Here is a 13,623-nt window from a genome sequence, read left to right on the forward strand (position 1 = left end):
TTTCAATAACAGATATTTTACAGATAGGGTAGATTTCACCTTCATGAAAACATTTTCAAACATTTGGGTCAGCCGGCTTCCCCTCCTCCTAGTTGCTCCCTGCAGGGGAACCTGCCCAAAGGGGTGTCTTCCGATCGTGTGCTGGAGTCCGTGTGTGAATTATTGACTTTGCCATGTTTCTTTATGGAGACAAGGTCATCCTCTGACAATATTTCATTAGCCCTTTTCTTCAGCTTGTCTTCTTTACTCTTCTTTGTAATTTCTCCCCACCCTCCTTTTTGGAAAGCAAGAGGGAAGGGATGCTCAGCTGGCTTAGACTGAGCCCTATTTGCCAGCCCCAACGTGGGTCTTTCACATTCAGAAATCCTGTTTTCTCCTCACAGTGGATCTGCTGAAAGGTTGCCATCTCAACCTCATTTGAGATGAGGAAACTGAGGCACAAACTGTAAGCAGGAGCGTCTGGACCGGGGCTGGCAAGGCAGCGCGGTGCGTGGCTAAGGGCAGATCTGGCGCCAGGCTGTCTGGGCTTGAATCCGGGCTTCAGTGCTCAGCAGCCGTGGGGACCCTCCTCCCCCTTCCTTCTCTCAGTTCCTTAAGGGGTTGATAATAGTCTATGTTACCAGGCTGGAATAGGGAATGAGTTAGTCAATGATCTGTAATGCACTCAGAGCAGTGCCTGGCACAATGCAAGTGCCATGTAAGTGTCGTAAAAGTAAATAAACTGAAAGCTGTCTGACTCCAAAGCTGCTAATGGTGGAATTTCAGGCCTGCTTTTTGTTCTGTTCCCCTATTAAAGCAGCAGAATTGGGCAAAAGCTAACCTTGGACTCTGAACAGGGAACAGAGACTTTGCTGCGGAGGCACCCACGGACTTCCTGCTCTGTCCAACCCCTCTTGCCATCAGCCGTTCTAAAATGTGAATCCATTTGCTTTAAGTTAGCCGAGAGCACTGAGCTCTTAGGTGCCAGCCCTGGGCTCACCAGTGGATGCCCATGCACTAAACCCCAGCCGAGGCCTGCGGCGCCCCCTTCCCCGCCTCAGGCCTGGCCTAGCCCCAGGCCTCCCCCGTGTTGTCATTCCCACCTGGTTCCTTCCTTACCACACTCCAGTCATGCATGCTAGCCTTTGTGGGTTCCTCTCTCAAGGCCTTTGTACGCATCTGGAAATACTTCCCCGGATTGCTGCGTGGTTAACGTCTCTCCCATTCATGTCATCACATCACCCCGCCTTGTCAGAAAAACCTTCCGTGATCATCAAATTGGGCTCCCAAGCAAAACAGGAGGCATGCTCAAGGAGAGTGGCTGAGAGTTTATTAGGACACCATTAGGAGGAAGTGGGCAGGGAGGGGAAACCACAATAAGATGGGGAGGCCTTTACCACCACCTGGCCTGAGGCAATAGGTTGGGACAAGAAGAGACTGAGAACTTCAGAGAACCCAAGGACAGGCCCCAGGCAGAGCTGTAGGCCTCAGAGGATTGGTGCGGCAGCCAGTCTGCTAGACTTCTGCAGTAAGGGGCAGCATAAATACCCCACCTCCCTCTCCTCCATCCCCCTTGACCTCCTGCCTGCTTCCCATTCACGGAGCCTGGACGGCACAGATCAGATCCACCTCCCAGGAGAGGGGTGGAGAGGTAATCGGAAGTTAGCGACCACTCTCTCTTCCCAGGTCATAGTTTATTTTCTCTTTTATCTTCTTAACATACATGACTCTCCACAATCACCTTCTTTTGTTTTATATGTTTATTGTCTGCCCGCCCCTGCCATCCCCTCTAGAATGTAGTTCTCTTGAGGGCATAGACTCTGGAGTTTTCTATTTTTCTTTCTTTTTTCATCTCCAGGTCCCCAGCGCCAACCTCAGGGCCGGATGTATAGCAGGCGCGCTGTAAATATGGGTTGAATGAATCAAAGGACTGGGTCATACATAGCTTGAAGAGAAAAAGGCTTATAAGGGTGGTTTTTCTTTTTTTCTTACAAAAGGATCGGGTGACTGAACACTGCCTGGCGCCGGGGCCGAGGCCTGCACCTCTTGCCCACAGTTCTGCGGCCGGGAGGCCGGCAGGTGCGGCGAGGCCCCGCTGCGGCCCCGCCGGCTCCCCCGGGGCTGTGTACGCCGCGGTGTGCGCGCGTCTCCCAGGTGCCGGCCGACCCGCTCGCCCGTCCGCAGCGGGCCCGGCGCGGGGACGTGCGGGGCGGCTGGCCGAGTCCCTGTCCAGGCCCCGCTGCGGGCAGGGAGGGAGACACCCAGTGCTCGCTCGCGGTTATTTTTAGTCGGTAGCTGAGATCCTCCCCCCCCGGGGGGGGGATACGGAGCGGCCAGAGAAAGTGGGGAGAGAGGGAGCTCCCGGCGCCTCCACGCTCGCTCCCGCCGGGACTCGAGGCGCGGCGGAGACCGGGCGGCGCAGGGAACAGTTGCCGCGGCGTCCTCCGGCGGCGCGCCGCTCTCCTCCGAGACCTGCGCCGGGCGGGGGCGGGGCGGGCAGGGGAGGGGAGAGCGAGCGGGCGGGCGGGAAGGGGCGGGGAGCGCGCTCCTGCGGCGGCGGCGGTGGCGGCGGCGGCCGTGCTCATCCCGGCGGCCCAGCGCTCGAGTGCACGCGGGGCTTCGCAAATGGCTTGTCCCGCTCTGGGTCTGGAAGCTCTTCAGCCTCTGCAGCCGGAGCCGCCCCCCGAGCCTGCTTTTTCGGAGGCGCAGAAGTGGATCGAGGTAGGTGCCCCCGGCTGGAGGGAGGCCTTGCAGGGGCGCCCGAAGCCACCGACCCGCGCACACGGACGACAGGTCCAGCCTCGCCTCCCCCCCCCACTTTCTTTTGCCAGCTGCTCCGAGTCACCCGCCCGGGCCTCGTCGGGCGAGCTGCGATGCCCTGGCGCCCTGGCGCGGGTCTCGGGCGAGGGTGGGCGGGAGTGAGGGACGCCGCAGTCTCGCAGTGCGCGTGGGGGGCACGAAGCGCTCTCCTGCTCCTGCATCCCTCCTGCTCGCCAGCCGCGCAAATCTCAGCTCCCGCCGCTTCCACGCGGGGCCAAGGGAAGCGCAGTGCCCGCAGAAGCGCCGCAAAGGCGCAGGAAGCGCGAGACCCAGAGTGCCGCGGACACCGCATTTGGGGGGGTCCTGCTCCCCGTCCTACCTTCCGCCTTTTGACACCCCCCCCCCCAGCTCCTCCCGAGCGGAGTTGGCAGTGTCTCCACGGAAGCGCGTACCCACCAGAGCTTCTGGCTGTATTCCTGGCAGCGGGTCAGGTGTGAGGCTGGCCCAGCGCACAGGGCCGGGGAGCCTGCAAGACCCACCTGCGAGCGCGCCATCCGCATAGCCGCTGCCCAGCCATTGGCAGCCCCCACTCCATGGCGGAGGCGGCGGGGCGGGCTCCCAGGTGCCGGATCCCCGGCCCCGCTGGCATATTTCACTTCTTAAATGACTCGGTGGCAGGCCAGGGAAATCACTGGAGCTCTCGGCTCAGTCCAGGAAGCGCTCGCTGGGTGATCCTGATTCTCGATGTCTATCTGTAGATAGATGCAGCTTGGTGGTTCTGCGCTCCCCAAATGACGCGTCTGCCGGGGATCAGGACGCTTGGAGGGCGCGAGGGGGGAAAGGTGACCCCCTGTGATCCGTGCAGGAGCCTCTATTTCGCCCAGAGGGCCTTTCTTGAGGCTTAGCGGAAGGCGAATTTGACCCTTTTCCTCAGGGACAGGCAGCCCTCCTTGCCCATAGTTCAGAGGAAGAAATGCACCGTTAAGTCATTGGCCCAGCAATGGTGAAGCCTGTTAGTACTCAGGCTGTCACTTGGTGACACCCTTCCCCCCCCACCCCCGTTCTCAGGATGCTTCAGAGGTAACAGAGCCTAGGATGGAACAGATTTGAACCTGCTGAGTTGCCTGCAGAAACCACCCTCACTTACTGGGGCTCTAATGCTCCTGCAAGAGGCCTGCCCTTCCCAGGGTTAACCTGCTCCAAGCAAGAGTGTTTGGCAGAGTTTAGAAACATCTATTTAAAAATAGGGTGAAAGAAACAGAAGACCAAACTTGAGGCTCTGTTGATAAAAGCCCCAATCATATCTCTCATAATTTGATGGCTCATGACCAGACGAGAAAAAGACCTTGGCTTTTAATTTTTGATTTGTGGCCGGAAAGGCTTGGGGTCTGACAGGTGCTCTCTGTGCTGCATACTCAGGCTCACAGGACACACAGGAGACGTTTGTATTCACCGGCTTAGTTGAGAGTTGGAGAGCTGTATTTTTCATGTTCTTGAACTTTAAAATTCTCAGGAGAGATTTTGGATGTGGATAGTAGGTGAGGGGAGGATATCAGAGCCCAGCAATCTTGCAATTCTTGAAGGCAAGTGGTTTATCCTCAATATCCTTAATTGTAACATTAATATAGTCTACTTAGAAAATGGGTTGTCCTATAAATTACATGCAGGAAAGTGCACAAATCTTAAGCGCACATCTCCATGAATGTTCTTATATGTATATGTACAATGACAACCCCCACCTAGATCAAGATCTAAAACATCTCCTTCAGCCCAGGGGCCCACAGTCTGTTTTTAAGTGGTGGGATGTATTAGGCTAGATATTATGCAGTACAGGGTATCAGCTTTTGTCCTGGTTCCACTGGTTTAAAAAAAAAAAGAAGAAGAAGGGCTTCCTTAAGAAAGTAGAGCCCCCATTAGGTGCTATAGACGGCCTGGCATTATTCGTGATACCTTGCAGGTATGCCCGTTTGAGAATGCGAAAACCGTGGGGCGTGCGTGGCTTTAGGACGGGGCGGCCTTGGCGCTCTGCTCTGCGCGTGCATTATTGAAGCGGCCTATCTCCTTTCAGTTGCGGAGTTTGGTTTCTGGGAAAGGAGAGCTTCCCCTCCCAGGCTGTATAAAAAGGTATTTGCTCCCGGGAGAGATAGTGACCTCCCTTTTTCCTTCCCGGAGGTCCCTCTTGAAATGTAAATGCCGCGTCTGCAAACCGGGGAGACCCGGGAGCCTTAACAGATGGTTTTGCGCGCAGTTGCCCGGTGAACAAAGATTCCGCGGCTAATATAGCAATACTGTAGTACTTAGAGCGAGCTGAATTCCTGGGTGGATTGTTATCTCGAGACAATTGCATCTCCTTTAGGGGCCCCATTGTCTTCGGCAACATCCTCATTGGAAGGGCTTTGTTTTTCACTTTTGTTCCGTCGGTGATTAAATTTCCCACAGGCTCCCTCCCCCCCCACCCCTTTGAGTAGTCAGGAATTTCACCCTTTCAGAAAAATGTTCCCTTGGGTGCAGCAGGTTAATAAACAAACTTTGCAGCTTGTCTTTCCTCCTCAGCCCTTGGTCTTCCTTGAGTCATGGGTTGGCCCGAAAAGATTCATTCTTAATAACGGCTCAAGGAACAAGCTCCCGGAGATCACTTGTTAGTGAGGAATTTCTCAGCCTTGGCTAGGGGAGGGGGGTGCGACTGGCAGGAAACGTGGGCCTGGGCACTGATATTCCCACCTCAGCCCACTCCCAGCTTCTGCCTTGGCTGGCAAAGGTGAGAGCCCAAATGGAGGTCACAGACCATGTGGGAGCAGCTCAGTAACACAGAACTTTTTTTTTTTTTTTTTTTTTTAAATAGCTGCAGAAGCAGGCTGCATGTCTTAATGTGGGTTCAGGAGACTCCTAAAGGAAACAGCGAACTTCCAGTATTAATTGTGGCCACCAGCAGGCAGGGGCCTAACTTCCTTCCACATTCCTCTTCTAGAAGGCCTTCCTAAACAAAGGGGCAGTAAGGACTGCACAGGGATTCAGACTTTGGAGCGGGGCAGCCTGGGTTTGAATCCTGGGTCTGTTGCCTTCTAGCTGGGTGACCTTGGCCGGGCTGCGTTTCCTCCCCTTTTGGTTCTAAATTGTTTTCTTTGAAAGCTAGCTCTAGTCGTTAACAACAACAAAAATCACAAAGATACTGTTGAAAGCATGTGTAAAACACGGGCACCAAGAATAGCTTACCTACCTCTAGGAGTGCTGCGAGAGTTAAATAAGTTAGTATATTTTAAATGCTCAGAAGAGTCCCCAGTATTTAGGAAGTGCTGTCTAAGTGATAATGGTTGGCATTATTACCATTAACAACACTACTGCTATTCTTACCACCATCACCACTATCATCATTAACACCCCTGTGATTGCCATTATTACTGTTGTTCCTACAGCTGTTGGGAAAGAAAATCTTCAGAACCCTAAGTTTCTAACTGTAAAAAAATATAATTCAATTACCTACTCATCTCATTCCATTATCTTACCTTATGAGCTTCAGATACCTGGCCTAGAAGTTTAAGTAGATGCTATGTTACCTTGCATTAAAAGAGATTTAGGGGTCAGAGCAAAACCAGTAATATCTACTTATAAAATGATCCTGGTGGTCCAGTCCATTAAGGCTTAGAAAATGATTCCTCAATATTATGTTGAATATTTACGTTTACTGTAGAGTCTTTGTTACTGAACTCCAAGCAGAGCGCTCAATGCCTCTCCTCTTGCTGACGATCCAGCATTAAGTCATTATACAAATAGTGGCTGTCTGAATATTCATCTCAAATGTAGCAGTGTTTTGTTCACTAAAGTTGTATCTGCTACTGCTAGGAAAAAGAATAATTCCCCCCTTTATTTCCCTTCCTCCTCCTTCTCTTCCTTCCTTCCTTTCCTTTTCCCTTGATGATATCTATTGAGTTACAGGAGTTTGTTAGTGGGTAGATGATTCTAATTTTCTTGGTAACCACTGCCCCCTCCCCCCCCGCCTCTCTGCCCACAACAATATTTATCTGTTCTAATCTGTAGTTCTTCTCTGCAGTGCCAAACACTTTCTGGAGAAACAGATGTCCCTTCAACTTAGTTTCAGTTGTGATTTGGAACAGGTTGCCAGGCCTTTGGGGAGGGGTTGGAAATTTCAACCCAACTTAGCCTTGCTTCTCAACGTGAGAAGTCTCTGGACTCTTTAACCTTAATCATAGCATGCCTCTGGGGCTTGGTGCTGAATATAATCTTATTTGTGACCTAATCCATATTTCACATGAGTGGGGAGTTGTGCCGGGAGGGATCAGTTAATCATTTTGGGTCATTTCCACTTGCCCATATAGAATTGTTTTCTTATTCAACTGGGACCTGATTTTGAAGATTAAAAGCACCGAGGGTACCTTCGCTCTCCAAGGCTGAACGGATGTTGTATTGTTTGGCAATAGGGAAAATTTGTGAGTAGTCTTTGAGAACCTAGCATTTAGTGTCAGGTAACATACGATATTTGCAATGTCATGACGAGTGAACATGTGCCATAAGTTAGTCATTCAAATTCTCCAGCTCTGGGGGGACTTGATGATTCTTACGTGTTTTCAGTACCACGGAGATGTAAGTGGGCATGTGCCTCTCCAGCATCGCGCGGGGAGCTGAGGAAGAGGGAGAAAACCTTTTCTGGCTGGACCATGGAAAGGAGTAGTGGTCTGAATAGATATGTAAATCAGAGCAGGCAGCATCTTTCTCACAAGGACATTTAAATAATCTGGCCTGTTTGTATACAAGAGCCGCTATGACACAATGCGGTCACGTGGTAGGAGAACAGTGCGGTCCCACAGATTTGGGGAAGAGGGAAACGGAATGGGAGGAGGAGCCGGCACTTCTTGCCCCAGCATCTCCCTGGAAACCGAGTTTGTAGTGAGCCAGCTCCGAATGCGAGACTGAGCTCTGGCCACCAAGAAGGGGCAGGGTGGGGCCTGTGTCCCCAGCAACTGGATTTCTTGGCCCTCTGCTCTCCGCCGAGGGATGACAATGGAGCCATGATGCAGACATCTGGCCGTGATTCCGTGGGTGGCAGTCAGTGCTAGGTGGGACCAGGCAGCTCCTGGAAATTGGCCTGGCAGCTTCTCTTTCTGCTCTGAACCATTCTGAAATTTAAGAGTGTAGTTAGGAGTCACATGGTAATGATAATGATGGTAATGAAACCGATGCTCATGATGATAAAAGCTGATATTTATTGAGTGCTTACTGTGTGCCAGGCACTGGGCTAAGAAGTCTATGTCTGAATGAATCCCTTATAAATAAGTACTACTACTATTATCCCCATTTACAGATGAGAAAATTGAGGCCCTGAGAAATTAAGTATCTTGTCCAAACTTTCAAGTAAGTGGCAGAACTAGGACTTAATTAAAGCACACTTTCTTAACTTTTATGAATATATACATTGTTAGATACCCCAAATCTATAGTTGAGGAAATTGGGGCTTTCAGGAATTAGGAAACCCCCCTAGAGTCACCGAGTCAGTGAGTACTTGTTAGAGTCAGGATTTAAATCCAGGCTGTCTGACTTTGCAGCCCTTGTTATCTGATCCCTTATATTTCTTCCCACATTAGGACCAGGTGTAAAAACTCCGGTAAGGACTGAGCTTCCTATTTCTCTGACTGCAGAGGCTTCCCCTGTTGTGGGTTTCGAAAGGTGTGAGTCCCTAGACCATTCCCCAGGGCTTGTCTCTTTCAAATATGGGTGCGAAGCGGTGTCTCTTCTCCGCGCTGATGTGTTTAAGCGCCGTTGGTGCATCTGTCTGAGGCCTTTACCGCAGCTCCTTCACCTTCACCTGAGAGTGTTCCCGTCTGGCCAAGATCTCACCTGGGAACAGTTTTGTTGTTGAGTTCAGCCAAGAGGCATGTCCTTCCAAGAGAGGAGATTGGCAGTCTCTCCTGCAGGTATCCACGTCCCATCCTAAAGAACTGAAGGGTCAGAACAAAGCAGCTCTGTGACTTCTGGGAATCTTGGCTTGTACTCGGCATCCCAGTTACCTACCTTCCAGTCTAACCTTAATCATTTGGGCCTTTATTTTCATGGTTGAGAACTGAATCAGTTAACACTAGTTGACAAAACAGCTCTCACTGGAACTAGATTTTCTTTCTTTCTTTTTTAAAAAATATCTTATTTATTTATTTATTTATTTATTTATTTATTTATTTATGAGAGAGAGAGAGAGAGAGAGAGAGAATCTGAAGCGTACTCCCCGCTGAGCACAGAGCCTGGTGCAGGGCTCGATCCCACGACCTCGAGATCATGACCTGAGCCAGAACCAAGAGTCAGTCACGTCACTGACAGAGTCACCAAGGCGCCCCTAGATTTTCTTTTTAAGCCCAGTTTACTCTTCGGTGGTTCAGAAAAATGTGCAAAAAATTTTATAATATTTCCCCTCATTTGTTCCTAAGTATGTGTGTGTGTTTACATTTGAAGCAAAAGAAAGGTATCAGATACCATCTCTTTGGGGTGGAGAGTTGGGTAGGAAAAAGGATGACTTCAGTGCAGTCAAATGAGGAAAGGAAAGGATAAAAGAACTTTGTTTTTAAGTGATTGAGAAATATAAAAATAGTCTAAATTAGAGGGTTACTAGATGATACAGGAAAAAAAAATAGTCCTTAAAAAAGTGACAAAATATTGGAAAAACTTCTGCCTGGGACATGAGGAGATGTTCTATCTCTTTCTGCAAGGAAGAATGATGTCATGCAGTTCAGTTCTGCTGTGGTAAAATTCCATGTTTGCAGTGTTGAAAACAACACTCCCAAAGAGATGTCCTCATGAAGCTAACCCTGATGGGATGGCCGTTGTATCTCAGGGAATTATCTTTAACATAGGGAGAAAAAATGAGGTGACATAGTCTTGTGACCTGCACCTAAGGAATATCTTGGTGGATATCTTTCCCCACTAAACTTATGTTGTCAGCAGAACTGCATCCTTGTATCTATGATGGGACCTTAAGAACAAAGTATTGGTTAGGCTGAGAAAGCTCCATGTTTCCACTGCTCTGCATTCTGTGATAGTTACCATGCTGTAGCTAGTACAGGATGCAGCTTGGCCACCTGGTCAACCATAGAATTTAGAGACCTACCCCACCCACCTATCCCTAAATAGCCCATTAGGAGGCTATGTAAGAATAGACCTGCACTTGTTTTTTTAAAGTAAATGTCAAGGGCAAAGGCTTGTGGCATTTTTATTTCCATGACCCAATACTGTTATAAAAAAATCCTCAGCCTGATTTTTCTTACCAAGGGATTGAAGTTTTATTTATTGTGCTGAGTACACAGCTCTCTTTTCCTTCCCTGATAAACATTTAAAAAGAATGACACTCAAACCATTATCTTCTTCTAATGGGAAACTGAAGGAAGGCTAGAAGAGGCTCAGCCGAATTGTTTAAAATATGAAAATAATTATTTGGGACACTTGGTTATCACTCATTTGTAAGTTCACTTCAGTGTAAACACTAAAAATAAGCATACAGTGAAAATAAACATTAATGTGTGAACGTGTTTTAAACAAATTAAAAAATCTGTTTCCTGGAAAGTAGTTACTAAGCCCCAACAATGTGCCAGGCATAGTGCTGACAACCAGGGTTAGATGGTGAACAACAGAAACCTAATTCCCACCCACATGAAGTGCACAATGTCGTATGTGTGTATGTGTGGGAGCTTAAACTAAAATACGCAATTACAAATTGGGATACGTACTATGAAGACAAAGAATGGGGGGCTTAAGAGAAAAGTACTTGAGGCAGACAAGGACTCAGTGAAAGTAGTATTTAAGCTAAGACCATTGAAGGGTGCTGAGCCGGAGAATTAGATGGATGCAGATTTATTGAGACAAGGGCTTGCATGTACATACAACACAGGTTTTATTATGATTATGCTTTTAAAAAAAGGTAGAATAGGAACACCGTTAAAGTTCTCCAGATGTATTGAAGGTGTGTGTATGTGGGTGGGAGGGGGCAGGGAAAGGGGCTGAGTCAGAAGTTCTTGAATATTCTTGCAAGCCACTCAGAGTAGGGTTTGCATCATGATCCACTGCCCCTCTTAGGACCCAGGCACAGATAAATCAAGACCTCCTCTTCTAGGAGAAATGGCAGAGAGGATCTTGGGATTTATTTTTTGAGCATGGACTCTGGGATTAAAATTCTTTTTTTTTTTTTTTTAAGATTTTATTTATTCATTTGACAGAGAGAGAGTGAGCACAAGCAGGGGAAGCAGCAGAGGGAGAGGGAGAGGGAAAAACAGACTCCCCGCTGAGCAGGGAGCCTGACGCAGGGCTCGATCCCAGGGCCCTGGGCCAAAGGCAGATGCTTAACCAACTGAGCCACCCAGTCGCCCCTGGGATTAAAATTCTTATACAAAATAGGGGCTATAGAAGCTGTACTCCACTCCGAGGTAAGAGGCTTGCAAGAAGCCTGCCTGCCTTTCAGTGAGTGAGCAGAGCGATTTTGTATAAGACTTTGGGTGATGACCTATAGATGTCCTCTAATTTGGGAACTTGCCCCAGATGCCTCTAAAAGGAGGGACTTTATAAGCTAATAAAGTCATGTGCCATTTGGGAACCCCAGAAGTTGTAAACTCTGGAGGTCTGTGACTTTGGTTTCTTTCAGCACTTGAACCCATCACCCCTATACCCCCCTTCCTCATGGTTCAACATGGCTGCTAGAGACTCATCATCACATCATCTTTCAAGAAAGTAGGATGGAGGAATAAAAAACAAAGACTACATAAGACACCTTCTAGAAAATTTTTCCCGATACTTCTGCTTATGTTTTATTGCCTAGATTTTCAATAACATGGCCACTCCTAGTTGCAGGGGAGGCTTCAGTGTCCTCAGGTCATACTCTGGGTTCTATTCCTTGGAAGAAATGGGAAAATGGCTGTTGAGCTAAGGGGACCCTGGGATGTCCTTTCTCCACTTCTCCAGGGACAGATCCTTTCCAGACAGAGCTTAAATATGTCTGCCTCTGAAGCAGACTCCCTGATTCCTCTAAGCCCATTAATCCCTCCTCCTCTGTGCAAACCTGGCATTTAGTATCCACCTCTGTTAGAAACGTTGTCATATATCATTGTAACGAATATATTGTTGGGTGGGATCTGCCCCCCTTTGGTAAACCCCAGGGCTCTTGTGGCCAAGGACTGGGACTTAGTCATTGTCCCCATTCCTCCTCAGTCTGCTCCCCACTGGAGCCCCATGGCTACATTACCCATTGCCCGAAAGGTTTCTCAGGGAGCCTGTGCTCAGCTACAATGGCCTGATTGGCACTTGGACTCTGCCATGGCAGAGAAAATAGACTCTGTTGCTGCCCTGACAGGAAGCAAAGTTGTTTTTTTTTTTTTTAAAGACTGATTAAAAAAAGCAGTTTACCCGGTGGTTGCCTGGAGATAGTCAGTGATTGGACGCTTGGAAAGTGATTTCACTGTTGGCTCTTAGGCAGGTGATATCAGTTGAAGGAATGACTTAAGAGGCCAACTTTCCCCTCAGGTTGGACTGGTGTGGGGCTCACAGTTCCTGTCTGCAGAGTTGGAGAGCAAACATCTCTGTTCTTTAAATAAACATGCCCCCCCCAGCATTTTCACCTGGGACTCTCACCTTTTTTGCTCCTACCTCAAAGCAGTCAGTTTCTTCTCTCTTACCTGTTGTGGGGGTGCAGATAATTCCCACCTCTTAGTATGAAAGAGAGATCAGAGTACTTCAACTTACAAGATATCCAAAAACGTTGCTATGGCCGAGGTCACAGATGTTGCTGCCTATGTTCTCTTCTAGGATTTTGATGGATTCCTGTCTCATATTTAGGTCTTTCATCCATTTTGAGTATATTTTTGTGTGTGGTGTAAGGAAATGGTCCACTTTCATTCTTTTACATGTGGCTGTCCAATTTTCCCAACACTATTTGTTGAAGAGACTGTCTTTTTTCCATTGGACATTCTTTCCTGCTTTGTCGAAGATTAGTTGACCATAGAGTTAAGGGTCCATTTCTGGGTTTTCTATTCTGTTCCATTGATCTATGTGTCTGTTTTTGTGCCAGTACCATACTGTCTTGATGATTACAGCTTTGTAATAAAACTTGAAGTCGGGAATTGTGACGCCACCAACTTTGGTTTTCTTTTTCAACATTCCTTTGGCTATTCGGGGTTTTTTTCTGGTTCCATACAAATTTTAGGATTATTTGTTCCAGCTCTGTGAAAAAAGTTGATGGTATTTTGATAAGGATTGCATTGAATATATAGATTGCTCTAGGTAGCATAGGCATTTTAACAATATTTGTTCTTTCAATCCATGAACATGGAATGTTTTTCCATTTCTTTGTGTCTTCCTCAATTTCTTTCATGAGTGTTCTATAGTTTTCTGAATACGGATCCTTTGCCTCTTTGGCTAGATTTATTCCTAGGTATCTTATCGTTTTTGGTATGAGGAATTTTTATTATAATGGTAACCTGTATGAGTTCTTACTAGATAAGTATTTTTTAAAAGGAGAATATTCCATAAAAGCTAATGGCCAGTAACTGGTATTAATAAATGACCACGGCTATGACCACCAATTGTCATGACCAAATGGAAACACTGAGAAATAGCATCCTTTCTGCCTTTCCTGCAGAAAATTTACAAAGGAGCTTTTGGAGCTGAATGTTGTCATCAACCAACAGATGTGGTTGCCTCCTGTTTCCGCAGAGACCTTGCAAGATGTCATAAATAGGAGGGGTGGGTGACAAGTGGAGCCTGATTCATCGTGTTGCAAGAGTTGACAGACTGTGATAACATAAAGTGATAAAGTGGCTAGTTCAGTGCCAAATAAAAATAGTAATAGTTAACATATTTCTAGACCACTTATGTGCCCTTGCTAGTCTGGGCCCTTGTTTC

The 13,623-nt window shown here is 47.9% G+C and overlaps 1 protein-coding gene across 5 annotated transcripts in view; it reads left to right on the forward strand.

Annotated features, from left to right (window-relative positions):
• Window positions 1–2,517: 2,517 nt before the first annotated feature.
• LIMCH1 (LIM and calponin homology domains 1) overlaps window positions 2,518–13,623 on the forward strand; it is a 319,011-nt gene continuing 307,905 nt past the window's right edge. For all 5 annotated transcript variants that reach the window (XM_032400265.1, XM_032400257.1, XM_032400260.1 and 2 more), the window contains exon 1: window positions 2,518–2,700. In XM_032400265.1, the coding sequence (XP_032256156.1) occupies window positions 2,605–2,700 (96 nt within the window). In that variant the 5' untranslated portion in view covers window positions 2,518–2,604. The remainder of the gene's footprint in view (window positions 2,701–13,623) is intronic.

Source organism: Phoca vitulina, unplaced genomic scaffold, assembly GCF_004348235.1.
Source record: "Phoca vitulina isolate PV1807 unplaced genomic scaffold, GSC_HSeal_1.0 scaffold3, whole genome shotgun sequence".
Lineage (NCBI taxonomy): Eukaryota > Metazoa > Chordata > Mammalia > Carnivora > Phocidae > Phoca > Phoca vitulina.